Source organism: Centruroides vittatus, unplaced genomic scaffold (assembly GCF_030686945.1).
Source record: "Centruroides vittatus isolate TY-2023 unplaced genomic scaffold, ASM3068694v2 scaffold_1444, whole genome shotgun sequence".
In the NCBI taxonomy this organism is placed as follows: Eukaryota; Metazoa; Arthropoda; class Arachnida; order Scorpiones; family Buthidae; genus Centruroides; species Centruroides vittatus.
Window position 1 is genome coordinate 515156 of NW_027122679.1, and position 13036 is coordinate 528191.

General features: G+C 42.6%; 1 protein-coding gene across 2 annotated transcripts; it reads left to right on the forward strand.

Moving 5' to 3' along the window:
* Nucleotides 1–48: 48 nt before the first annotated feature.
* On the forward strand, nucleotides 49–10172 carry LOC136987009 (synaptic vesicle glycoprotein 2C-like). Of its 2 annotated transcripts, none has more exons than XM_067284645.1 (12): nucleotides 49–281; nucleotides 1600–1804; nucleotides 2072–2219; nucleotides 2694–2874; nucleotides 3062–3213; nucleotides 3332–3465; nucleotides 3587–3670; nucleotides 3740–3859; nucleotides 3928–4016; nucleotides 4084–4586; nucleotides 4707–4866; nucleotides 8307–10172. In XM_067284645.1, exons 2-12 carry the CDS (start codon nucleotides 1616–1618, stop codon nucleotides 8485–8487), a joined length of 1941 nt encoding a protein of 646 aa, XP_067140746.1. In that variant the 5' UTR covers nucleotides 49–281; nucleotides 1600–1615; the 3' UTR covers nucleotides 8488–10172. The 2 variants fall into 2 exon arrangements, with proteins under 2 accessions (XP_067140746.1, XP_067140747.1); XM_067284646.1 differs by having other exon boundaries at nucleotides 50–281; nucleotides 3761–3859.
* The last annotated feature ends 2864 nt before the right edge of the window (nucleotides 10173–13036 follow it).

Consider the following 13036-nt stretch of genomic DNA (forward strand, 5'->3'; position numbering starts at 1 on the left):
AGCGGTCGTTTTCCGGTTCCTAAATACCCGTTAACCGGAAGTGCCTGCCGTCCGTAAATAAGGGGGCGCGACCGCCGGCGCCCTTCGGACCTTCCGCCCTCCCGGTTTTCCGGCGTCGTCGGTGGCGCCCTCCGCCGGTCGACGTCGACGACGCCGATTTCCAACGCCGCCGTCGGATACGACACACGTGACCGAGCCGGTCGGACGGATCTACCTGGCCGCTTCCGTCTGATGGACGTACGCGTCGGAGCGCGCCTTCCGTACTGCTCAGGTAACGACAGGTAAGTGGGGCGCGCGCTTTTACCTCTCTCCTCCCCGACGCCGGTTCTCCGCAAGAAGAATCCGCGCCGACACGCGTCGGTTTAGTCGGCTCTACCGGCGCAGATTTGCCTTTTCCACAACGCTTCTCTCGCCCGGGCTGCCGATCGATCTCCCGTTTTTCCCCCAGTGGCCATTCTCCACCGTCACGCGCCCGGCCAAACGGTCGAGGGTTCGTACGCCTGCGGCGGCGGCGTCCCCGTAAAACCGTCTTTCCTGCACGGCGCATCCGTTCCGCGGCGGAGCCCGGCGACGGGAGCTAATTTCCAAAACGGCGGCGCCAGGCTCCGCCGGCCCGCGGACCCGGGTGGGGAGCGAAAATCGCCCGCTTTTACGACTTGGAAAATCGGGCGGGGCCTCCTTCGGCCGCGAAAACTCGTTAGGAAATTCCTGACGTTTGGACGCTTTCCAATTTTTTCCAGCGCAATTCTCCGGATAGATATCCGGCCGCGCGTTTTTCTTTCCTCGAAACGGATAAAAACCCGATGGGGAGAAGCCATCTCTTTAATATTCGCCAAATAATAGTGAAGATGAAGACGTTAAACACCGGAGTTTGCACGGAAAGAATACCAAAAAAAGAATGGTCCACCGGCGTTTTTGGTGGTGATACTTTTAATCTTGCCAAAAAAGCAAAGGAATCCACGCGCTCTAACTCCTCCCCTTCCGGGCTATAAAGTGTTCGATAGAAAACCACCGATAGAAGAACCGCTGGCCGTTCGTTCTTCACGCATTCCGGACCCGGAATGCCAATCGTCCACTACATTAACAAAAGCCTCACGTCTCTTCGCCCTTCTACTCGGAAAAATAAGGAACGCCCTAACTCCAATTAATGCCAGCGGCACGCAAAATATATCCGGGAACGTTCCCTACTAAAGAACGGCCACTCTTTCGCCTATCGGAATCAAAGGCGTGACTTCGTTTCCCCCATTTACGAGTTTTCCTACCACCCTGGTAAACCGGGAATTGGTGTATTAAATCGGCCGCGATGACGTGGTAACGGGGGAAAACGCGTAGAACAAAGGGAGAAAGGTATGGCGTATTTCTCGGATACGTTTATTTTTATAATCTTCGCAGCCGAGAAAATCGATACGCGCTTTATATCTTACTTTATAGGTACGCGGCGGGGGAGGGGGATATAACGCGCCGATAGGAAAAGATTCGGATCGTCGGCGATGTTCCGATGGCGACTGCGCTCCGTGGTTAATTAAGCGTAAGAAAGGGATTAAGCCGCGCCGATTAGAGGAGGGTCTCGAAGTTTATCGGCGCATTGTTTTTATTTAGATAAGAATCCGACGTCATGCCTCAACCCGGAGACGAATCTGAGAACGTGTCTCTGGTGAGTAGGGAAGCTCTGCCCGTCGGGTCTTACACCGAAGAGTCGGGTCGATCGGGACGGGAGGAGGATCGAGACGACGTCAAGGAGACGGATTTCGTCGACACCGACGTCTCGCTGCTGTCGCAGTTTCATCAGGATGCTCTGACGCAGGTGAGATATTTCCTTCCCTTCTTCTTTTCCTCGTTTCCGTTTCCGATTCTTCTCCCCGACGAAATGTTTCGATTTCACGCGCGACATTCCGAAGCGGCAATCGTCGCGGCGAGAACTTTAACGTCGGGCGTGTCTCCACCTGCGACGAATATCTTTTCCTTCGGACGGGTGGAGATCAATCGAGCGCTAATTACGTAACGGCTAAATCCCTCCCCGAGAGCCGGATTTCGGACCAGAAAAGTGAGAAAAGTGTTTGTATCGTTTCAGGCGGGCTACGGCGTGTTCCAGTGGATGGTGTTCGTGGTGGCGGGACTGGGTCTGGCTGCCGATTCCATCGAGGTGTTCGTCGTAGCCTACGTCATTCCCAGCGCCGAAAGGGAGCTCTGCATGGAAGAGTACCACAAAGGATGGCTCGGTGAGTCTCCCACTAACCTTTCGCCGATTATTTAAGTGCGATAAAGAGCCACACCGGCGTCGATGGCAAACGGCATTTCGATTTATCTCCTACGTCGCGCGAATCGGCGGCGTTATACGTTGGCCACGAACGACAGAAATCTAAACAATCGGTCGAAACGGACTATATTTTTCTATCGCGCTAGAAAGCGAGAAAACCTAAATATCGGTCTTTGTACTTCGAGTTGTGAGAAATAGGAGAAGGCGGAGAGAGAAATCTCCCGTCGTCACTCTATGGTATCCCGAAGTAAGTAACGGAAATCGTGGCGACTTTCGAAAGCGAGATTTTCTGCGATAAAACTCGTTCTCGATGCTACTTCTAATCAGAACTCTTCGTTAAATCGGGGTCTTACTATTACCGGTTAAAGCATTCGGGTTTATCGGAAAGATGGCTCGGCCCGGGTGGTTATTTTAACGTTACTCGGTTATTTTTCAGGGGGCGTAACCTTCCTGGGAATGATGATAGGGGGTCTAATCTGGGGAAATTTGGCCGACAAATTGGGTCGAAGACGCACACTACTCTCCGCTCTTTCCACCAACGCCGTCTTTTCCGTCATCACCGCTTTCATGCCGACTTACGGACTCTTTGTTGTCACCAGATTGTGCAGCGGAATAGGGTAAGTACAGTACGTTAATTACCATCTCGTTGTTGAATTCCCGCTAGCCTTTTCGGTTTTTAATACGTGATCGATTTAGAATACCATTCAGAACGGACAATAGACTATTCTCTTCAGAAATTCTAAGCAAGAATAACGTTAAAATCGAGAAAGAAGTTAAAGATAAATCACGCGGTTTCGATTTCAGAATAGGAGGATCGTTACCCATCGTGTTTACTTACTACAGCGAATTTCTGCAGAAGAAGCACAGGGGGAGACATCTCAGTTGGTTGCTCATATTTTGGGCCATCGGGGGAGTTTTCGTAGCCGTCATGGCTTGGGGAATCGTCCCCAAAACTGGTATCTACGCTTTTCTCGTCTTTTACTTGACCTCTTTAGACGTTAGCCTTAGTTATATGTTAGCTTGTGGTACCGTTTAACGAAAGTTCGGATTACAATTAAGGACTTTTTCTTCCAGGCTTGACGCTGATGAATTCTAGAAGGTTGCACTTTGGCAGTTGGAGAGTTTTCCTGTTGATATGCTCCGTCCCGTCCGTCGTTTCCCTCATCGGAATGGTGTTTCTGCCCGAAAGTCCGCGTTATTTACTAGAGGTAGATATAAAAATCGATCGACTAGTAAATGGCGTTGTGTTTTCCCTACACCGTTAATCGATACGTGGAGAATTTAATTTCTGTTTAAATGGTGCGTGTCTGATTTCGCTTACTTTATCAGGCGGGAAGAGACGTGGAGGCCATGTACGTATACCAGAAAATATTCAAGATGAACCACATCAACAAACCGGGAGCCGAATACCAGGTAAGTACCTACAAAAAGATAATGAAAGGTACGTTAACGTCTGCGAAATGAGATTCTCATCGGTACCAGTGCGCCTCTCTTCCCATTCAGCTCTCGGAAATGGAATTACCCGCCAGACGCCAGAGCGGTTCTATCATGGGCCCTTCGAACAGAGGCCTTATAAACGAATTATGCGCGGCCTTGGAATCGGTAAATCTTCCACCATTCTTGCGCTCCACTTACGTAAAATACTCTAATGGCTTTTCTTTCGTTGCCAGTTTTGGACTTCGTTCGTTCGCATATTCCTGCCCCCGCACACCACCTTGACCGTGGTGCTCCTGGTCGTGTGGTCCACCACGTCTTTCGGGTAACCGTATAAATTATTTGTATTTATTCGACGTTCCGCGCTAATCGGCACTTCTCCCACCTTTCAGTTTCTACGGTCTTCAGATGTGGTTCCCCGAGTACACGAGAAAACTGGAAGAGGACATCTACAACACCAAGTCGGTTCGAGAAACAAACCTGACTTTCCACAACATCACATTCAATTACACCTTAGAAAACAAACATTTTTTATACAGTAAGTTTCAAGACGTCAAGTTCAGCGGCATGTTATTGAATCACTGCACCTTCGTGTCGTGTCTGTTCTACAATTGTTCCTTCAGCGACGTTCGATCCAGCAGAACGTATTTCCGACAATCTACTTTCAGGAACGTGGTTTTCGTCGACACGGACTTTTACGATTACAAGTTGCAGGACTGCCAGTTCGAAAATTCCGCGCTGTACAGTACCAAAGCCGGCTGCACCATCGATTTCGACGTAAATTATAAATTATCTCGAATATTCCTAGAGAATCTCATCGCTCAATTGGCCATCATCCCCGGAAACATCATCTCTTCTTGCATCCTCGATAAACTCGGCAGAGTCAAGACCATTGGTGAGTTCTACGTCACCGTATCTTCACCTTCTTTTCCGATCTACGCGCTGGATAATTAAAACTTTCTGAAATAATTTAAAGAACGTTTTTGTGTCTAATCCGAGTCTTTTCTTTTGACAGGAATGTCGCTCTTTCTTTCGAGTTTCTCTATATTTTTCCTTTGGCTAGCAACGTCACAAATGTCGGTGGTGGCCTTCCAAGCCATTTTTAATTTCGTTTCCATCTCGGGATGGAATGCCATCGACGTCATAACCACCGAAGCTTATCCGGTTTCTTTGAGGTAAGTATTTTCCAAATAAATAAGTAAACAAGTCGAGTTTTATTTCTAAAAAGATCGAAATAAATTCGGTCTCTCTTCTGAGAAGCATTTATCCGTAGGATTAATAGCAGCTTGCACTTTTTCCTCTCGATTTAATCACCTTGCCGTAATTAGCATCCGTTGTGCCCGTGCAGAAGCATTTCCGCATCACCGGAAGATACACCAGAAGCAGAAAACAGAAACGGAAAAGCGACGTCACTTCCCGTCTACCAAAATCACTCGGAAACCTGGAATAGAAAAAGTAACGGTTACGAGTTACGACGTAATAATAGTGACGTTTTATTCTGTATCTAAGGGTAACAATAGACTATTCGAAGGGAGCGAGTCGATGAGAAGAATTGGAATTGTGTTTAGAAGAGTTCGGGAAGTACTTTTTCCTCTATAATGAAATAAACAAACAATATAAAAAACGTCAATCTTAATAAGTTAGTGAAGACCACCCGCTACAATAGACTTAATTGTGTTCGCGATTTTCCGGTATTACGGAAATGGAACTAAACAGAAAATGAAGAAGTACGTAACGCAGTTATTTTTCCGTTTCCGTTTCCTGTTTCCGTTTCTGGTAATGCGGAAATCGGCCTTTACACACACAGAGTTAGCGTACGCTCGAATTACATTTAAGTATTTTATGTTACTCGAATTTCATACACTTCTCTTCCATAAATCTGGAATTTGCGGTATACTTTCTCACCGCGAAAGTTCGAAATAGGTTAAATTCTTTGCGGGATGCTTTGTCGTAAAGCTATGAAATGATTTTAAAATTAAAAGATTGCTACGAAGGTTAAGTACGTGGAAATCTGGAGGTCCTGGGGCCAAAATAAAGAGCAAATATGTTGTCTGTTACTTTATCGCTGGATGTTAAACTGATATTTGGCTCGGGTTCAACCGTGTTTTGTATTATTGGCCAGGGAGACATTTTCCGCCTCCGGGATGGCCGCAAATCCCGGATCGATATTTTTCGTTTTTCCAACCGGATTTCCTCTTCTTCCGCTAGATTCCCCAATTCGTTGTTACTTTTTTCGAAAGGCTAAACCTAAACGTATTGTGGTTAATTCGATTATTCGAATTAAATTAAGTTTAAAATACGTTCAATGCGTACCTACGGCTGAACAATTGGGGGAACTTTTACTACCTTTAATGGGATACTCGAGAATATTTTTATTATTTCGCATTGAAGATTGGAAGCGAGTTTTTATTCGACTTAAACTAACAAGTAAGTTAGACGTAGTGACATTTTCTCCTCCTCTTCAGACTACGTTGCATCCCATTTATTGCAAACGTTATCATTTACTACACTACAATAGGCCTACATCAAATACAGTAAGTCCTGGCTCGACGTTACAACGTTGATGAAAAAAAATACAATTACAATTACATTTATAATCGTTTACAATTGTGGCTTTGATTGGGTAATTGTGCTTTGTTATTAGTTTTTCTTATGATTTTATGGGGAGGCCAAACGGCGCTGCCTTTATTATTTAAAAAAAATATCTTTGTTTCTAAGAGGTGGGAATTAACAGGCGGTTACAAACACAAACGATCCAATAAGATTATTATCGACGGCCTTCTTTTCTGCAAATATGATCAATGTAATTTGCATTGGTCGTATTTTCGTCTCTGTTCAAACAACGCCAGCCTGTATTTACATTAACAACACGTGAGACGTCATTTAACATCAGCGTAACCCGTAAACAAACTTGCCCGTTTGCATTGGCCATTTTAAATTTATCCGGCACTTTCTACGGTTTGTTGGAACGACCAGTTGTTTATTTTAGCAGAAAGACGAGCGAGTTCTTTATTAGTTGTCTTTACCCGTCACCAGTGACGAGGATTAAGTCTCCATCCCCGTATAACCCACCGCCGTCACTTACCGATTCACCAGAAATCGGGTCAATAATTATCTCGCTTGTTTTTATTCATTTTTCTTACGTGTATTATTAATAGCCGGCATTTATTAATATTTCAATGTACAATATTAGACGTGCTTTTTGGGCCTTTATCTAGAATTTTGGTAATTTTCTTTTTCCATATATGTTAGAATTACGACATATAAATGTTAATATTTTGTTTTTAAATATAACCGACCGACATTTAAGTGTTATTCACATAACGACGAACGGCGAGTAACCATTAATTATATTCCGGATGACATTTAAACTGGCATAAAACCAAATATCACCTTAAAACACGAGAATAAACCCTCGTAAATTTATACACTACGGTACATTCCGCCTCGGTATCCCGCCATGCTTTTCGCATAACGTGAATAATGGCAGACCTACTTTTATTACGTCATCCGGGCGAGTTTTGCATAAGCACGAGATCTTTCAATACATTTTAAATTCATTGTTCTTTTCCCCCTTTGTTGATATAAATATATACAGTCGAGATCATTTTAACGTTGACACGAAATAAAACATTCAGAAAAATCAAATCAGAACTTTGTTAGACCATCTTTGGCTTGAATTACACGAAGCTGACTTTGTATACTGTTAATTAATTTATCAACGATGTCCTGCCCAATTTCTGACCAAATCTTAAATAATTCTTCTTTGTACAATGATGAAGATTTTCTACGGCTAAGAGGAATACAACGGTCTAATTTGTCCCACAGATGTTTTATTAAATTTAAGTCTGGTGACTGCGGTGGCCATTCAAGGACTTTGATATCATTTTCATTGAAATATTTTCCGAGAAACAATGCTGTATCTTTGGGATCATTGTCTTGTTGAAAGACGAATTCATTTTCAATTCCCACTTTCCTTGCTGATACTATTACAAACAGATACTTGAAGACGAATTGTCTTCGAGTATCTGTTTGTATGCTTTCATGCGATCGTGAATTTCAACAATATTGTCCATTCCGAACCCTGAAAAACACCCCCAAACCATGTTTTATTGTTCCTACAGTTTTATTTTTATCGAATGCTTGATTTTTCTTTCTCCAAACAAATTCTCGTCGTTTAGCATCCCGCAACTCTCGTTTTGACTCATCACTCCAAATAACACGCTTCCAAAACGTTAGTGCTGTTATCCCAGATCTTACGGAGGTAACACAAATCAAAACACAAGCAGTAAACGAGTGTAACTATTAATACATTAACTGTAAAGATTTCCTTCCTTACTATAACAAATCATTAATAACAATACGTTTCTTTCACTAACTTACTCGATAAAAAAGTAACCGCACCGACTTATCCAGTTGCTGCAGTTACCAATTTTTCCAAGTTCTTGAAAAATGGCAACTTGAATGGGTGGAGAATCCGGGATTACAGAATAAGGGTGCCGCTCGAGACGTGGCCCGTTTTATTTTTCATTATCTTAGAATTACTTTAGACTTAGTACTTAAAATATTTGCGGCATTGGCCGAGGTTGACGCCGATTCTGGTTTCTCTCCACAGAAGCACCGGTTACGGTTTCTCGAGTGCCATCGGCCGTCTGGCGGCGGTTTTGGGCAGCGTGACGTTCGGAAGCACCATCGAGTCCAGCCGAGCTCTACCCATTCTCATCACAGCCACCGTCCTCCTGGTGGGTTGCATCTGCTCGGTGAAGTTACCCGAAACCAAGGAGCTGCTCATGTGATCTCTCCTCTCCCTTTCTTCTCTTCTTTTAACCTTTTCTAAACCAAGGACGGTCGAGCCCAGCCTTCCCGGGACCAGGTCCGGTGACGTCGAAACGTCCGGCCAATAATCAAACGGTAAAGACACTTTTCGGCTTCGACTACGTCACGCCGGAATTTCCGGCCGTCGCAGGCAGCTATCGGCCATTTTTCGGGTAGGTGAAATCAAACGACGATCCGTTTCCGTTGCCGAAAATCGTCCATTTTTTCCATTCGTTTCGTCTCTCAAATTTTAATCTTATTCTATTAGAAAAAAAAAAAAAAGCCTTTCCTTTCTCCTTTAGAATCGTAGAAACGGAAATCTTTTCCCGTTCTAAACAATATAATGCCTAAATATAACACATAAAATAATGTATATAAACATAGATTTAAATCCCGTTTAAATACGACTTATTGTATTTAAAAAGTAGACGTCTTTTGAATATAATAACAAATTCGTCAATCACGTGATTAAAAAACCGATGGCCACCACCAGTCGGCCCACCCCCGCATCCGAACGGGGAATGCGCGCCCGCGGCGCGGAACGGAAAAGTCGCGTCGCGACTTTCTTCGCCAGTTTCGGGTTTGGCGAATGGACGGTACGGACGCCTTTTCTACACCAATCACGGCTGGCTTTCGGTAGTTACGTCAATCGCGCGTATTCGTTTTACGGCGAAGGTTCGAACAGTGTACGAAATTATCCCTTTTTTTAAATAAAATTCTCCCCATTTTAAAAGGGGAGAATTATAAAATTATAAGCGTAGTGTGACGCGGACGGGGCGTATTAAAATAAATAAATTTCGTACGAAAATATGATTTTCCCTTGAGGCAAAATATCCTTTCCGTTCCTCGCCGCACGTGTTCGTCCCCCTTTTTAGATACCACTAGCACCCGATTCGCCGTTTCTGTTCCGTTTTGAATTTGTTTTATCGCTTCTCCCGTCCCTAAAAACCTTTATTTTGACAATTATCTATGGCTGTAACCGTACCCCGTGAGGTCAGAATGTGCTGTAACCCGTAACATGCCTTAATTATTAATAATCGATACGTTAATCGGATCGAGTCGAGTATTTTTTTAAACGAGGAGGAGGTGGATCGCGCGTAGATTTAACCACTGCCGCTTATTAGACCGTCGGGTCGAGTTATGTTGCTCAAAATTACTCCCGTGCAGCCATAATTTTCGAAAAAAAGAAATACATATCTCGCTGGAGGATTCGAATAGGAAGATGGAGTGGAAAGGTCGCGGTCCGAACCCGTGCTGGAAACTTATTTTTCCAATTTGAAACGATCGTTGTAGATTTTATTGTTTCGACAATCAAAGAATATTTTCGTTTCGGTGGAACGATCGTCGATTCAAATTATATAGATTTATTCTTTGCGACGTCAATGGTAACGGTCGGACCCACGACGGAGGAGCCACGCACGCACGCAATATCGTTGTTAATGTTAATTACGCGTTATCGTTTAAAAAAAATAGTTTATAAATATTTTTTATCTCGTTTTTTGTTACGTGAAGTAAACGTTACGTCTCTTCCTTTCGCGCGCTATCTTTATGCCCGTTGTGAAAAACATGCCGTTACTCGCGCTCTTTCTGGACGGTTACTTTCGAATTCTGTATATACACACACACATTTAAATTGTAATAAAATATTCTTACAAATCGATTCTAATCTGTCTCCCGCTCTTCTTATTGCGTGTATGGTAACATTAGAGAGCGTTTCGTCGCATAGAACGTCGTAAACGAGTTTCTATAATCATGCAATTAGTAAATTTGCTGCTTAAACTCGTTACCGGCCAACACCAGCAACGTGGAGAAGAAGTGCTCTTTCGTCGATTAAGCGTGACGTAAAAGTCATTTCGTTACGTTTGGCAATTAAACGCGGCTGGTTACTCGAAATAAATGAATAATCGCGGGAATTTAATCTTACGACTTTCCTAAACGGTTACGTTAAACGATTTGCGTAACGAGGAAGGGAAATTATAAGCCGGGCGCCGGCTTCTGACTTATACATATACCCAAGTACACATACAGAACGTTATAAATATGTATTTTCCAACACTGCGAGCCACGAAGAATAGAGTTAAGCTGAAGATTATCTGTAGAAATGCTAAGTCGAGACTTCTAGCATTTCAATATTTCTTTTTTTATTTTGTTTATTTATTCCGGGACTGAAGAACATTGTAGCCAATGGTATTTTTGCTCGTCCCTCTTAATGTCAGACAATAATAGAGTAGATCTAATAGCTGGCACAGAATAATCGTAGCTCGTAGTTTGCCAGTGTGTCGGGTTTCACGTGACTTTACAAAATAAGAAAATAAAGCGTAATTTGGAGAATTGAAACAAAAGAGAATTGATTTACAAAAGCAGTTTCTTTAGTGGCCTTAGTGTCGATACACTATACGATTCGTCGAACTTTATCCTAACGGGCAATGACGCATAAATACTTTTTTTTTTTTTTTTTTTAACTCTTTCCGCCCTGTGGGCACTAAGAGGGCCTCTTTTAGTAGGCCCATTATGGGTTCGGCCAGGCCCACAATGGGGCAACCGGGTGGTGAGGGACGGGGCCCGACATATCCGAACGGACCACCCCCCGAAAAATTCCTGGGGATTATTCGACCCGTTCGGATTCGATCCCGGGTCCCCCAGAGCGGTAGGCTGCCACCTTTGCCGCTCGGCCATCCGGCCGTACGCATAAATACTATAACCTATACTCTGCTATACTTTATACCAGAGGACAATAAGTACCCCCCTTTGTATAATCGATCTAACCAGACAATTCCATTTTATAATATCAGGAAGCCGAGTCTAAACGATATATTTTTAACGCCAGCCAAAAAAATACGTTGAATAATTAGAAACACTAGATAGAGCGGAAGATTAAGCCGATGTAAGAATGAGGGGGCAGAGAATTAAGCAATTTCGTAAACAGATTGGTACTCGTATATCTAATTTAATGGAGAATCGGACTGAAAATGGCGATTGGGTTTTTTCGTAGTAAATTTTATTTTCCTATTCAAAATAGGCATAAATTTATTGATTCGATTAGTATTGGTAGTGTTGTTATTGCGATGAGTAAATATTAATTAAAGACCTAATTGAAAATTAAAAAAAAAAAAAAAATTAAGAACGACAATTCGAGTACCGATGAATATTTGATGAATTTTCGAAAGTCGAGGATAAAAAAAAAAGGTTGAAGAAAAGTTCGCCTTTTCTAATTTATTTTTAGAAAAGAAATTTGTATTCTTTTCGATTTTAATGGAAAAAACAATCATTATAAACAACGGGTAACTTAGCTGCTGGGTACTTCATTTTTTACACCGTAGAATAAAACGAATAAATCACGTGAGAACCGGCAGATGGCGAAACGAATGCACGAAATTCCCTTTGTTTCCGTATTAAAATCCGAACTTCAATAACAAACACGAGAAAAAGAAATAAATCAAATGCCAATTCTCTTTTTTCCTTTGGCAAATTGACCCGTTATTAATTTTTTAATCGGGACCACCCTCCACCACTCGGGAGGAAGGCCAATGTCCGAATATTTTTTCACTGTAATCTGAAAACTTTTTCCGATTTTTAAGTTTATTTTATAGATTATTTTCCGACGTGAGACGTGCTGTATAAAATACTCGCGGCACCCGATAATCCGAAATCTCCGGTGATAATCCAGCACGATAGTATTCCCGCCAATCGGAATTTGCGCGTGATAGATTCCAGGCGGAAACGTGTGTAGGACTGCGTGTCCAGAAAATAAATATTATGAACGCGCGAACACCCATGCCGACTTTGGCATTAACTTGCTGGTAATAACGTCTTTCGTGGGAGTTTCAGTCTATCTTAACACAGTACAGCCCCTAGTCCTGCTTTGTTTTGTCTTCATACTGATTAAATAGCGTGCGTAAACTAATCGGTACGGCCCGAAATACAAGAACTTCTCGTAGTCCGGCACCACTCTGGTCCTATAGGTGCCGGATTAGCCAATTTCTAACGTACTTAAATGAATCCGTGCTTTTATTTTTCCGTATTAATTTCGATTGTTTGGTGACACGTGAACATTTAAAAATTCCTGATCCAGATATTGCGTGTGGCCCGCTTACGGTAAAATATTATAGATCGGACCGATAGAAGAAGACCGGATAGACGAATAATAATTATTAATATTTATTGAATCTGAAATGTATTAGAGTTTGTAATTTGCGTAAGATAGCAGTCGAAGACACGAAGAAAACAGAAAGAACTGAAAATTACCGTCTCTGTTTGTTTCAATTTGAAGTACTAAAAGACCAGCGCTTGTACCACGCTTCAGAAGTAAAGAGGATCGAGCACAATTAAAAAATATAAACGAACACATCAAAAATACAGTTTCTTATATCTTGTAAGTCGATGAAATAATGAAATATACAACTCATTGACATGAAAGTTAACCCCATATTTTTCTTTTATTTATTGATATTAGGTTAATTATTGTAGTTTTCAGTGAGAAAAGAGCTATGACAATTCTCTATTCTTCACAATTTACATTGTGTTTAATCT